General features: G+C 30.8%; 1 protein-coding gene across 13 annotated transcripts in view; it reads right to left on the reverse strand.

Moving 5' to 3' along the window:
- Positions 1-5080: 5080 nt before the first annotated feature.
- The window catches only part of LOC145245726 (paired amphipathic helix protein Sin3a-like), a 173177-nt gene continuing 164343 nt past the window's right edge, over positions 5081-13914 (reverse strand). For 8 of the 13 annotated variants that reach the window (XM_080107278.1, XM_080107274.1, XM_080107277.1 and 5 more), the window contains one exon: positions 5081-6167. In XM_080107278.1, the coding sequence (XP_079963404.1) occupies positions 5919-6167 (249 nt within the window). In that variant the 3' untranslated portion in view covers positions 5081-5918. The remainder of the gene's footprint in view (positions 6168-13914) is intronic. The other 5 variants (XM_080107283.1, XM_080107280.1, XM_080107282.1 and 2 more) reach the window with 1 other exon arrangement.

The following is a 13914-nucleotide window of genomic DNA, read 5'->3' on the forward strand; positions in this document are numbered from 1 at the left end:
TCATGTTTTTATATGTATACTTGTGTTTGTGACGCATGTATTTATCTACACATAAAAACATGAATATATATATAGACTGCAGTGTGAACATAAGTCAATTTGCTCACTCATAAATATACACCCAGCTATAGTGTGTGTGTGTGTGTGTGTGTGTGTGACCTTGTCCGTGTGTGGAATAATCTCAATCAAACTGCTGTATTGAAACTTGTTCCATAGGGGATTTGGACTTGTGGAAAAATATCGATTTAGTTTTTAGTCGGTAAAAATAGTTGCTAAAAGATCCAAATCAAAAAAATATTTTAACTTAGCAGATGTAAGTTGACCAAACATATTACTTCTACGCATGCACAAATATATATTTATACTTTTAACAGCTTATTTTGTTAAGCTTTTATATGTGTATTGATAGGAATTAATAATGCTGGAGAGCTACAGGTTTTCATTTCGATTCTAGCTGATGGCATTAAATTTTTTTTTTTTTTTTAACCTTTGAAATCACTACAATACATTGGGTACAATATAATAATCAATAGAGTATTGGCTCCATAATAATTATGAAATCGGCATTTATTACATTATGGGAACGATTACTTATAAATAATAGGTCACTATTTAATGCAGATTTTTTTTTCTTCTTCTTTCTGATATGAATTTAGCTTTGAAATACCATTTCCTGAAGAGTTTTGCCTCCCTTGTGATCGTCCTTAACCTTATTGACATGGTAATGTAATAAAGTTCTGTGTAACTTTAATCCTTATATATATATATATATATATATATAAAATAAAAATTACAATTAAATTTACCAAAATGATCCAAGATGGTAAAATTAAAGTATATTATAAATATAAAGAATTAATATTTATAAAATCATCTCAGCCAAGTGTTTATTAACATATTTTCTGGTTTAAAATACACTTAAATATTAGATTTTGATTTCTGAATATTTTGTAATTATTACTGCGTCAATACAAAACATGTAGCTCTCCAATATTATTCATTGTCATCTGATCTAAATCCATACGCATGTAAAATTCATTACAAGATATAAATGTATATTTGCGTCTGCATAGAAATAACACCTTGAGTCGACTTACGTCTGCCAAGTTATTTTAAATTTTGACCCCTTAGCAGCTCTTTTTACTGAATTTGTTCCACAGGTCCAAACCCCCTATATATATCTCAAGTTTCAAATTTGTAGACCACAAATTGACAATAGAGTTTGATAGAAATCATTCCCCACACAAACAAGATTATTTCACACACACATATACACATTAACAACACGTAGTGATCTAAAGTGAAAAAAAAAATTGTATACCTAAAAACAAGAATATGTTCAATGTTCTTAACGTTTATGCTAGAATTATCTGCAAGTACCTGTGGCATAAAGGATAAAGTACTAAGTAAATTCAGTTCTAAGTGACACTCTTCTGGAGGTGGAGGGTTCAATCCTCGCTGCAGTCGATACAAGGGCTACAATTGCAAAGTAATTACTTAACACTTTTAGTCCGTCATGATTGACATAACAAGAGCATGTTACTCCTGTGAATTAAATAAAGGGTTACGTTTGAAATTTCGTGCAGATTCCAGAGTTCAACAGAAAGATTGCAGAGTTTGACAAGTTATGTCTGAAGAAGGTCGGAGGTTACATCATCAAATTTATATGAACTGTCTCTTATTTATAATTTATTGTGATTATTTATCTATATCAGTGGATCACAATATGTTATTTGTTATTTTGATGCAGACATCATTGTAGCTTATCTATTTTATTAAAAAAAATTTTTTTTGCAATAAAAACTGGGATGGATATATCAAGCGGGAAACTATCTTCACTAATCTGTGTTCACTCCGCACGTTTCCTTTTATTAAATCGCTCTAAATAAAAAATTTTTTTTTTTTTTTTTTTTTTTTTTTTGACTCGTTCATTGCCTCACAAGACATTTTGCTTTGATTTGCTTTATGGGTTATAGTCAATTAATGTACTTCCTAACTTCCAGCATGGTTGCTACTGGATTCAGTGACAAGGCAAATCAGTTCTTTGTTTTCTTTTTCTCTCACATTAATATTTCTCCTATGCATGTACTCTTATTTTTATTAAGTTTTTCAGATTTTTTTTTTTTTAAATGTTTTTTCAGTTTCATTTTAATTAAGAAATATTGTTTTTTTTTGTTTTGTTTTTTTTCAGAATTATTGAAAACACTTTTGAAAATATTTTAAAACTATTTTGGGAATATTACGTATTGGATACATTTTTTTTATGATACTTAAAAATTGTGTTATTTTGATTTCAATAATTTTAAATTTTAGACATTCATAAACATATTTATTACATAAATTCAAATAAAAAACTTATTTTTAAAATTAAAAAATGTAGTTTTATAATTTTCATAAACAAAATTTCAAATAAAATTATTTTTTCATTTTGTTATTAAAAGTGCAAATAAAGTTAATTATTGAATATTTTTCAATATCCTTTTCTTTTTTTTTATTTCAATAAATAATTTCATAGTAGAAATACTGAAGAACAATAAAAGTGAAGGAACTGATTTGCCTTGTGATTGCTTCTGGTAGAAGTCACCCTGTAAGTTAGGAATTATGTTAGCTGACTATAATCGCTTTATCGCTTTATATATAGGCAGCAAGTCATTATTTAAGTATGTTCGGTTGAATACCACAAGGTTTTTTTTTTAAATTGTCTTAATAAGATGGCTGAAACAAGACAGACAGATATAAACTACGACCTGAAACTAAAAGTTTTGCTTGATGCATCGAGAATATATAATAAAAAAAAAAAAAAAAAAAAAAAACCCTGTTTATGAAAATATATACAGCAATTAAGCTATACAGAATTTTCCGCATTTCATCCTTATGAAAAGACATTACACTAACAAATTATCCATTATCTCTCAAGACTGAACAGAGGCTTCCATCCCATTTTATTTTTTTTGCAAACGTTAAAAATGATGCTTTATACCGATATGTTCTGTCATTTAGCATATGCAGTCCTTTGCCCAGTGAGGCAGAGAGTCAGACAAGATCTTAATAAAAATAAAAAAATTCCATTAAATACACAGTTTATCCTTCCAATTGTTATCCCATTGAAGTAGTTTCTATCTTCATTTTCCAAAAATAGATCTTTTAGAGTTTCATCTCCAATTAGAATTTTCATCTTCATTTCATTATTTATCTGCAATTCTCTTTCAGCAGATGGAAATATTGGAATAAGAATATTTTCGGTTCAGGGTTTCATACTTTTATGGCAACTGTTTATGCTGTAAACTAAGATTTGAATTTTAATTTCAAAGTCAACCCTCAGTATCAATTGGTACATCTCATTATTTAACTGTTCAATCTATGCAGTTTAGACAAATTTGTAGAGATTTTATACATATGATATGTCTTTCTTTTCAAATAATTTCTTGAACTCTTTCAATACAGAGTCATTAGAAAAGATTTATCATTAGCTGCAAAGTTATGCATTTGTTTATATGCATATGTCAGTTAACGTGCTTCCCAACTTCCAGCATAGTGCTACCGGAAACGGTGACAGAGCAAATCAGTTCCTTGACTTTTATTGTTTTTCAGTATTTCTATTGTGAAGCAATTTATTAAAATAAAATATAAGAAAAGGACGCTACTGAAAAATATGCAATAAAAATTAACAAAATTAGAAAAAAATAAAAATACGTCTTTTTCGATAGTCATCTGCAAAAATTCTTGTGGCGATGGAGAATCAAGGTCAACTATTTTGTGAATATTATTTATCGGATATGGTTTTTTATAATGCTTGCAATTTTCTTCTTTTTCATTTCAATAATTTTATTTTTATACTTTCATAAACATATCTATTATATAAATTCAAATAAAAAGCTTTTTAAATTAAAAAAAAAAACATCTTATTTTTATAATTTCATAAACATATTTCTTTTAAAATTTCAAATAAAACAAAATGAAAAGAAAATTCTTATTAAAAGTGCAAATAATGACTAAGAAAAAAAATTACATTGTACTTACTTGTTATGGAATAAAGTTTTTATAAAAATATCACTCAATTTGAACAAGTTTTTTTTTTTTTTTTTTTTTTTTTTTCCAGAGGAAAATTAAATTTTAATGAGATCGATCGTGTCGCAACCATTTTGTCTCTTTCGCCAACGAGAAGGAGGGGGGGGATACCTTTAAATAAAAAGTGATTAACCCTTGGATGGTATTTTTAAATACATTGCATAAAATCAAGTCTAGAGTCTTTGATTTTTTTTTTAAATAAAAAAATAAATAAAAAATAAAAAAAATACAAACATTCAAACGTGAGTTTCAAGCATGGGTTTCATTCATTGATTAATGCATTTAGGGCAAAGAAGCATTCCATAGTCCTTGAAGACACAAACTAGGTGTTAAAAAATTAACAGCCAGCATAGCCTAAGGGTTAACAAAGGACAGAGAAACTGTAAAATAAGTGAAAAAAAAAAAAAAAAAAAACCTGAAATATTTATCTAAGTATTTTCCTGCCCATGTTTCAAAATAATCTCATTGAATTTAGAAAAACTTGAAGTGGTCATTGGAGTTATCTCCCCTGGCGCCCCATCCTTGTCTGCAAAATAGGCAAAAATGGTAGGATACGATCACCCTCATTAAAATTTGATTTTTTCCGTTGTAAAAAAAAAACTTGATCAAAGTGATTATTTTTTATGAAAACTTCATTCCATAACGAGTATGTACAATATATATATTTTTTTAATATTTTCATTTCTAAATGTTTTGATTAAACTGCACAAGTACCAAAATTCAATATTTTTTTCCATTATTTTTATATAGAAGCACCTAGGTTTCTTGCAAGTAGGAAGCAATTGTTGACCCATAATAAAATCTGATTGGGAAGCAGCCGGAACAGCTGTATTGAGTTTTGTTTATTTGGGATGTAAATCGGAGAGAACATAAAACCGGAAAATGCTTAATGAAATTGAAAAATTGAGCTTGCATTGTTAAAAAAGAAGTGCACAGAAAGGTAGCTGTGCCCCCTACCCCCCGTTCCAACAATATTTCTAACAAAAAGAAAAAAATACAAGGAATGCATACAGATGTGTATACATATGTACTTGAAACAAAGAAACATACACAAGTATACAATGTCAAATGACGTTTTCTTACAAAGTGGATTTATCGTTATATTAAAAGGTCATCAAGTACAAGTCTAGCAGAAAACAGGGACTTCAAATTTACAGAGGGTCTTTTTTTTCTGGCAGGGGAAGGGATAAAATTGTTTTGTTTATTTTTACAAAGCAAATAATATTGTCAGTAAAAATTATTTTTGTATCCAAAGTTTATGTAAACTCAATATGAAACTTACAAAAAAAAAAAAAAAAATTTTTTTTTTTTTTTTTTAAAGGCTGGTGTTGATGAATTGATTTTCTGATAGAGGAAAAACAAAAATTAAAAAAAAGAAAGAAAAAAAAAAATGGAGATTTTTTTTGATAGCAGCTAAAAAGAAAACTTGTTTAGTTTTTTAAAGACATGTCCGATTTATTCTGAAAACAAAATATGATCTACAATGTTTGATGAGGGAGTCATGCCAGTGTACAGCTCCCAAGATATAGTGGTGTGATTTATACAACGCTAGTAATTTTTAGCTTTTTCATTTTTTTTTTTTTTTTTTTTTTGTATCGTGAAAAAAAGGTAGAAGCTGGGATATAGTTACAAAACGTCTCTCTAGTCACATTCCGCTCAGCAGGTGCACACGCACGCACACACGGTTTGAGGTCAAAGAGTTCTCTGTTTGAGTCAGTAACTAAAGATAAGAAACTGAGTTGGAGGAGTAAAATATTACAAGTGGTGATGGTAATGGCGATTTTGTAGCAACACATGCACACACAAATACTCACACATACACGCAACATTCATCACAACGTACCAGCCTCTCAGTCGCCATTTGATGATCTTTGTGTCTGGTCATAAAATTCAACTTTATATTTACTGTAACGGTAGTAAGGAGCACAGTCTGGAAATATTCTTTCGATTATTGTTTTTGATGGCCGAATTCCGTCCGTCTTGCCCAACATCCAATGCACGCAAGACATTTCTTGTTCAGTAGAGACGTTCACTTTACGCCAATCGCTGAGCCATTTGTCGAATTTCTTGTGCAGCCTCAGTGACACCCTTTTGTGGGACTGCAAAGATAAGATTACAAAAACAAATTAGGAAAACGAAATACAGAATCTGAAATGAAACCTTCAGTACAAAAAAAAAAAAAAAAGTTTCAAAAACAAGTCAATCTAAAAATTATTTTTAAAATGTATTTTACATAATAAAATATAAAAATGGGACATTATTAAAAGTCATAGAATAAAATTAACAAAATTATACAGATAAAAATAAGTCTTTCAGATAGTCATCTGCAAGAATTCCTGTGGCAGCGGCGAGTCAAAGCCAACTATTTTGGGAATATTATTATTGCTTTGTTTGTTTGAAATTTTGATTTCAATAATTTCATTATTTAAATTCAAATAAAAAACAATTTTTTAAATTAAAAAAAAAAAGAACATTTTTCATAATTTTCATAAACATATTTCTTATAAAATTTCAAATAAAATAAAAATTTATTTTATTTGTAAAAGTGCAAATAAAAACTTATTTTCATCTATATAATTTTGTTAATTTTTATTGTATATTTTTCAATAATGTCTTTTCTTATATTTCATTTCAATAAATAGTTTTACAATAGAAATACTTAAGAACTATAAAAGTAAAGAAACTGATTTGCGTGGAAAGTAGCAGCCATCTTGGAAGTTAGAAAGTACATTAGCTAGCTATAACTGTCAAATTTTTTTATTCAGGGCAAAACCTCGATTCAGTGTTTTTGGCTTTTGTGACATAAGAGGCTACTATTTAGGCCCATGCCTAGGAAAGATTAACAAGAGAGACTAGTGGAAAATGCACTCGCCCAGATGTGGCAACAATACTCAACGCATGGGTGAATGGTAGCTTTGTAGAGGTACAGGATACTCTCAGGTGTGAGTAGATAGAGAGCTCACCTTCTTTGCAGCAGCCTCGAAATGCATTTGTTCCAGTTCACATTGCCCGTGAATGTTAGGCCGAGGAGTTTGAAGGAAGAATTCTCAGGTAGGGTGTTATTTGCCATGGATATTGGTATTACGTAATTATGTGTCATGTTGAAATTAGTAAAACTTCCAAAATCACAAAAAAATGAGAAAATAGATCTGCTGGAACTATTTTTTTATATAACCCCCCCACCCACCCACAAACATTGATCTGCATTTTCTAATTTGAAATAGTTATGTGAAAACAATGGAGATAAGTCCGTTTGTTATATGGAATGTACATCTGTTGGAACGACGAGGACCAACTGATCATCGGGGTGGGGGTGGGGGGTAATCAATGGTGGGTGCGGAGATGGCTGACAAGCCTAATCTTCGCTTAGAAAATTCTGCTGCAATAAGAACAGGGAATGCTAGTAGATGCCGTGGTGGAGTTCACCAAATAGTTTGGCATGCGGGTTACATGACTAGCCCAATGAAGTTGGGCTTTTATAAGAATAGTAGAGATGCTTGGGAGCCCGGCACGAGTGAGAACTTGTGTCTGATATCCTTTCCTGCCAGCTTATGTCAACAGTTTCCTTGGTCTGGTGGTGTGGAAGTGATTTAGTTTTCTAGCTTGCCATTGGTAGATAGTCTACAACTCACATCCATAGAGTAAGGTAGTATGACAGCTTTGTATATCTGGATCTTTGTCATAGAGGTGATGTCTCTTCCCCTCCATACATTCTTGTAGAGTCTGCCGAGGGCAGCACTTGCTTTGGCGATTCTGGAATTGATTTCATCATCAATGGCTAGATTGTGAGAGAGCATACTGCCAAAGTAGTTGAACTTGTCAACTACATTCAGTCTTTGTCCATTGATGAGCAGGTTAGTGCATCACCTCTGTCTTCTTGGTACTGATTGTGAGACCAAAGTTGTCACAGCCATCCGAGAACATGTCTCCACTGCGTTACATGTTTGTTGCAGAGATAGGGTTAAGGGCAGTCATCAGCAAAGTCATTGATAGTGTTTGTTGCAACCTTGGATTTTGCCAGTAGCCTTCTGAGGTTGAAAACTGATCCATCAAATCTGTATCTAATTCTAATCCCCCTCCCCAGCATTTTCTGAAGGCACCTTAGCATTGCAAAGAATATGAAGCTAAACCATTATAACTACAAATAAGCTAAACCATTATAATTACATTATTTGATAATTTGTTTTTTTTGTAATTATTTTTATTTATTTATTTATTTTTTACTTCATTTTTCATATTTTTAGGAATTTTTACTAATTTCAACAAGACACATAATTACATAATTGTGTTTTTTCTTTAAATGTATTTTATTTAATCAAATTATAATGCAGAAGCGCGAAATAGAAAATCTATATATCTATAAAAGAGAGAGAGAGGGAGGGAGTGTGTATGTCTCAACCTATATACTCAACAAATTTTTGATCTACAGATATATATATATAAATATATATATATATATATATATCTATATATGGCATATAGAGTATTGAGACAAGTGGAAAAAATTTTTTTTAATCGGTTTTCATTTTGATCTGTTTGTCAACTGTTTCACGAACGCGTGAATAGTTCACATCACAATGTCTTTTTAAAGATTGTGTCAAACTAGCCTAATGTTGTATATTGGGGATCATGTATCGGGAGATGACAGGGACATATAATGGGTATATGTAATACAGAGATAACGATGAGGGAGAGACGATGAGAGATGGGAATTCATTATTGAAGGGATGTGTAATACTGTTCTTTTACATCAGAGGGGACGATGATTACTTATGATGGAGGAGGGGGACACATTACTTGGAAGGGGGTTATACAAAGTTCATATTAAGATGATTAACACATTACCTTCAATTGTTGAATGACGACACGAAGACAACAGTTACAAAACTCGATGTTCTTTATTTCATTTGATCGGTCGAAATGATGCCGTCAGGAATTCATATTTGTTTTACATGGTTAAACTTCTACCCCTTCACCTCTAAGAGGACCCTCCTCTGACCATGTCAGCTCTTTCTGACCGACTGCTGACTGCTCGACTCTTCTAATCTGCTAATCCTAGCTCCTATTATTGAGAATTCCCTTTTTGCTATGACGTCAGATGTGTGGTTCCAAAGCGTGACCGACTCACATGGCTAAGCACACGTTTGTTTGCAGAAGTGTGTTTTGCATAAAGAATTGTCAACTAACCTATTTTTTACAATATATTTTGAATTTGTATTGTTCATTCTTTTTAGCTGACCTTTTTAATTCAGTTTTCATAAAAGAATGAATAATTCTTTTTACAAAACAAACAATATTTAAACTATTTTATATGGAATTTAACAATAGTGAAAGTCTAACATTCCAAATCTAAATCAATCTCTGAACGTTGCTTACAAAGTTCGAGTCTCGGCTTATCCTAATCTCATTTTCCACTTACCTAATGTTCTTATTTATAGGAAAAGGGGACAGCCTTTCCGTGTAACTTTTTTTTTTTTTTTTTTACTTACAAGTGAACTGTTTAGAAAAAACATAATACTCGCATGCACATGTCTCAGTTTCTGTATGAATTAAAACAATATTTATCCATATTTTATAACTGGGCAATAAAATTTGAAATAAAAGAAACATCCACAAAACATTTTTTGGAAACCAAAAATCTGTGAATCATATCCTTTAAAATGTCAAAAAATGTATTTTCAGAATCATGTCAAAAGGTCTCAAAAAAATTTCTTTAAATCTTATTAAATTAAAAGCAACTGCAAATTCTTTGATCTTTTATATGATAAAAACCCCAGAATGAGATATTAAAGAAGTCGATTTTGTGGTTATAGTCAGCTAACTTCCGGCATAAATGCTACCAGAAATGGTGACAAGGCAAATCAGTTCCTTTCCTTTTTCTCTCACACCTATATTTCCCCTGTTCATATACCATATCTTTTATTAGTTTTTTTTTTTTTAAATAATCATTGAAAAGTTTTTTGGTCTTATTTTAATTAAGAATTATTGAAATTAAATTGATTTTTTTAAAGATTTATTTAAAACACTTTTTGCGCCCTTAAAAAAAAAAAAAAAAAAAAAGACTTGTTGAGAACACTTTTTTATATATTTAAAAACTATAGAGAATATATTGGATACATTTTTTATGATGTTTGAAATTTTGTTTTGATTTCAATAATTTTATTTTTATACTATCAAACATTTTTATTTTACAAATTCAAATATAAAACTTATTTTGAAACATTTCTTATAAAATTACAAATAAAAACTTTTTTTTAATTTTGTTATTTAAAGTGAAAATAAAGACTAATTGCGTTATTTTTATCTGTATAATTTTGTTAATTTGTATTGTATACTTTCAATAATGTTCTTTTCTTATATTTCATTTCAATAAAATCGCTTCACGATAGAAATACGGAATAAAAATAAAAGTGCTGATTTGCCTTGCCACCGTTTCCGGTAGCGCTCTGCTGAAAATTAGAGAAGACATTAGCTGACTATAAACACTTCGTTTTATATTGGTTTTACTTACTCACTGTATTTGCCCAAGTGAAAAGGCTTGGACAAAAATAATTCAAAATATAGTCATCTTTACAATTTTTTTTTAAATACAATTTAAAATACATTTTCTGAAGATTTTGCTAAAAATTACTCAAAAGCAAGACCATGTAGATATACATCTGGAAACGTAATAATATTTGACCCTGGGAAAATTCTGGTTGCATCCCCAGAGGGTCAAAAGTGGTCAAAATGGCCAAAAATAGCACTTTTTGGTATATAGAATATTTTCTGACCATTAGATTTTTCTGAAAATTACCCAAAAGCAAGACTACATGGATATACATCTGGAAACATTTTATCCTGAGAAAATTTTGGTTTCGTCTGCAGGGAGTCAAAAGCGGTAAAAAAAAAAAAAAAAAAAAAAAAAAAAATTTTTTTTTTAAAGCTCAAAAGGGACAAAAATAGCACATAGAATCTTTTCTGATAATTACATTTTGCTCAAAATTACCAAAAACAAGACTACATAGATGTACATCTGGAAACGTAATATTTAACGCTGGGAAAATTCTGGTTGCGTCTACAGGGGGATCCAAAGCAGTCAAATTTTTTTTCGTCCACAATTGCAAAAAAAAAAAAAAAAAAAAAAAAAAAACTTTTCTTGACAGAATCTTTTCCAATCATTAGATTTTTGCTAAAAATTACTCAAAAGCAAGACCACATGATATACATCTGAAAATGAATTATTTGACCCTGAGAAAATTTTGGTTGTGTCCCCCAGGGAGTCAAAATCAGTAAAAATAGCACTATTTGATACCTTGAATATTTTCCAACCATTAGATTTTGTTGAAACTTACCCAAAAGCAAGACCATACAGATAATAAAAAAAAAAAAAAAAAATTAAAAAAAAATGGATTTTTTAAAAATCAAAATGAAAAATTCTTGTTTCTTTCTGTCTCATAAATTTTTAGGTCATTTTCCTTTGATTGTTAAGTTTTTATTCGTCCACTGACTTACAATTCATCCTTGTCTGTTCATACCAAAAATTCTCAATGACTACTCATTACATTTTTCTGAAAATATAATAGTCTCAGATTTTTTATAAAAATTTTCGTTGCATCCCCAGGGGGTCAAAAAGAGTCAAAATGGCCTGTCAAAAAAAAAAAAAGTGGATTTTTTTTTTTAAGTAAAAATGAAAATTTTTTGTTTATTTGTTTCTCCGTCTCGGATAAAATTTTTAGGTTATTTCCTTTTGATTGTTAAGTTTAAAAAAAAAATTTTTTTAAATATTGTTTCTATTTACTTGCCTCCCCACGAGGGCAGAGATAGACACAAGGTCGGTTATTAATGTGGGGAAAATCTACTTCCCGGTAATAAAATACGCTTAAATATTATATTTTTGTTAATGCAGATTTCGTATTTATTATTATACTAGCAAGGGGTACCCGGCGTTGCCCAGGTGTTTTTCGGGGTATGTGAAAAAACCCTGAAAATGTGGAAAAAAAAAAAAAAAAACAAAAAAAAAAAAAACAAAGTCTTCACGACGTGCAGTTGGAAAATAGTAAAATGTTAAAAAAAAAAACAAAAAAAAAAAACAGGTGCGCGTTTTTGATTGACGTGACAGCGATAGGTATTCAGCAGTAAGCATTTTGTGTGGGACAGTTTTGAATGAGGTGAATAAATCGGTTTGTTTGTTTTTAAAAACCCGCTCCCTGTTTATTAGGAGGAGCGAAATGAAAGCTGCAGTCTGATATGATGAACTCGACATTGAACAAACGTTACTTAGCCCTCTGTAGACAACTGGCTTTCGGCCTGTGATTAGAGTCGAGTTTCGCTTTTTGTTTAGACCGAAAACCGAATGTAACACGTGCCGATGCGGGAAATGTGGAATAATTAACGTTTGAAAGTCAATAAAATTAAATAGACAGGCGAGCTCCATGGTTAAGTGTGAGATATTACAATTTATAGATGATATAAAAAGTTTTAAGTTGTGAACCGAGCGAGCGCTTCTCTGAAAGAAGCCTTTTGTGGACATCGAGGAAAAGCATACATACATACATTTTCGCTTTTATATATATAGATTATATTATATTGGACCCAATATATAATGATTTAAAAAGTAAAAAAGAAAAAAAGAAAAAGAACTTGTTTAGCTTACGATTTACTTCTTCCTTTAATGCCTGACCTATGAAGACATGTTTGCTGCAAGGCTAAAAATTAAAACATGAACCAATAGCTATTACATTACGCATGCATATTCGTAATGATGTTTTTTGACCTTCACATGACTTTTTTTCTTTTTTTTTTGTTTTTTTAATTTCTACACTTTTGCACAGATTTTCCCCAGCTAAAACCCAAATATAAAGTACCATGTCTGTAGACCAAAAACTGACAGGAGTTTGGTAGGTAAAATATTTTAAACATATATACACATACATAAATATATATATGGAAAGAGGTTTGCATTTACTATAACCTTTTTATGCAAATATTATGCAAGCATAAATCATGTAGAATATCTGTATGAATATAATTACACAAATAGTTAACTAAAGATGATCACTCCATAAGAAAACCGAAAAAACTAATAGGGAATTAATTAAAGTGAATGTTTAAAAGAATATGCAAATTACCTAGATCTTTTGCAAATGAATACAATTTCACAACTCATATATAACAAAGTTGTATTTTATTTTTAAATAAATAAAAAAAAGGCAAATCTTTTTTCTGTTGTTCTTGACCTTCAGGCCGGGATCCAGGTGCATCTCCACTTCACAACGTACAATGCAGTTCCAGTTTTTTGGAGTCACCTGCTTGTCCTCACTGCGAAATAACGGCAGTAGAAATGACTGATCACGCTTTCTTTGATTGCCGCTAACTCCGCCGGTACTGGTCGTATGTCAGCGAGGTCATATGGTATGTCAGCGATCCCGAGCATCCTCGGACGATTACCGTATCCAATGTCGTTGACAATGTGAGACCGCTGTGGGACAGGAAAAGACAAATGGTCTACAATACGATCCCAGCCGTGGCGAGAATGGTGATTTGGATGTCACGTCTGCAGGGCGGCCGAGGGGTGTGGTCTTTTTCTGATCAGGATCGAATCTATTTCTTTAAACACCAACTACGGGTGAAGATCAGATGTGATAGAAGGCGACGGCATTTGACAGAAAATGGATACATGTAGCAAGTCTGTGTATACGAAACGGAGTTAAATTTGAATGTGTGTGTTCCCCACCTAGGTGTGGAATGCGCAGTTCCGTCATGTGTAATCAATTTTTAGCCTCTTAGCTAGCTGAGTGAATGCTCCATCCCTCTCCAACTACGAAGCCTCCAAGATCCCCATCCCCTCCTATCTGCAATTTTTCT

Source organism: Euprymna scolopes, chromosome 23 (assembly GCF_053919585.1).
Source record: "Euprymna scolopes isolate OS-2025 chromosome 23, ASM5391958v1, whole genome shotgun sequence".
In the NCBI taxonomy this organism is placed as follows: domain Eukaryota; kingdom Metazoa; phylum Mollusca; class Cephalopoda; order Sepiida; family Sepiolidae; genus Euprymna; species Euprymna scolopes.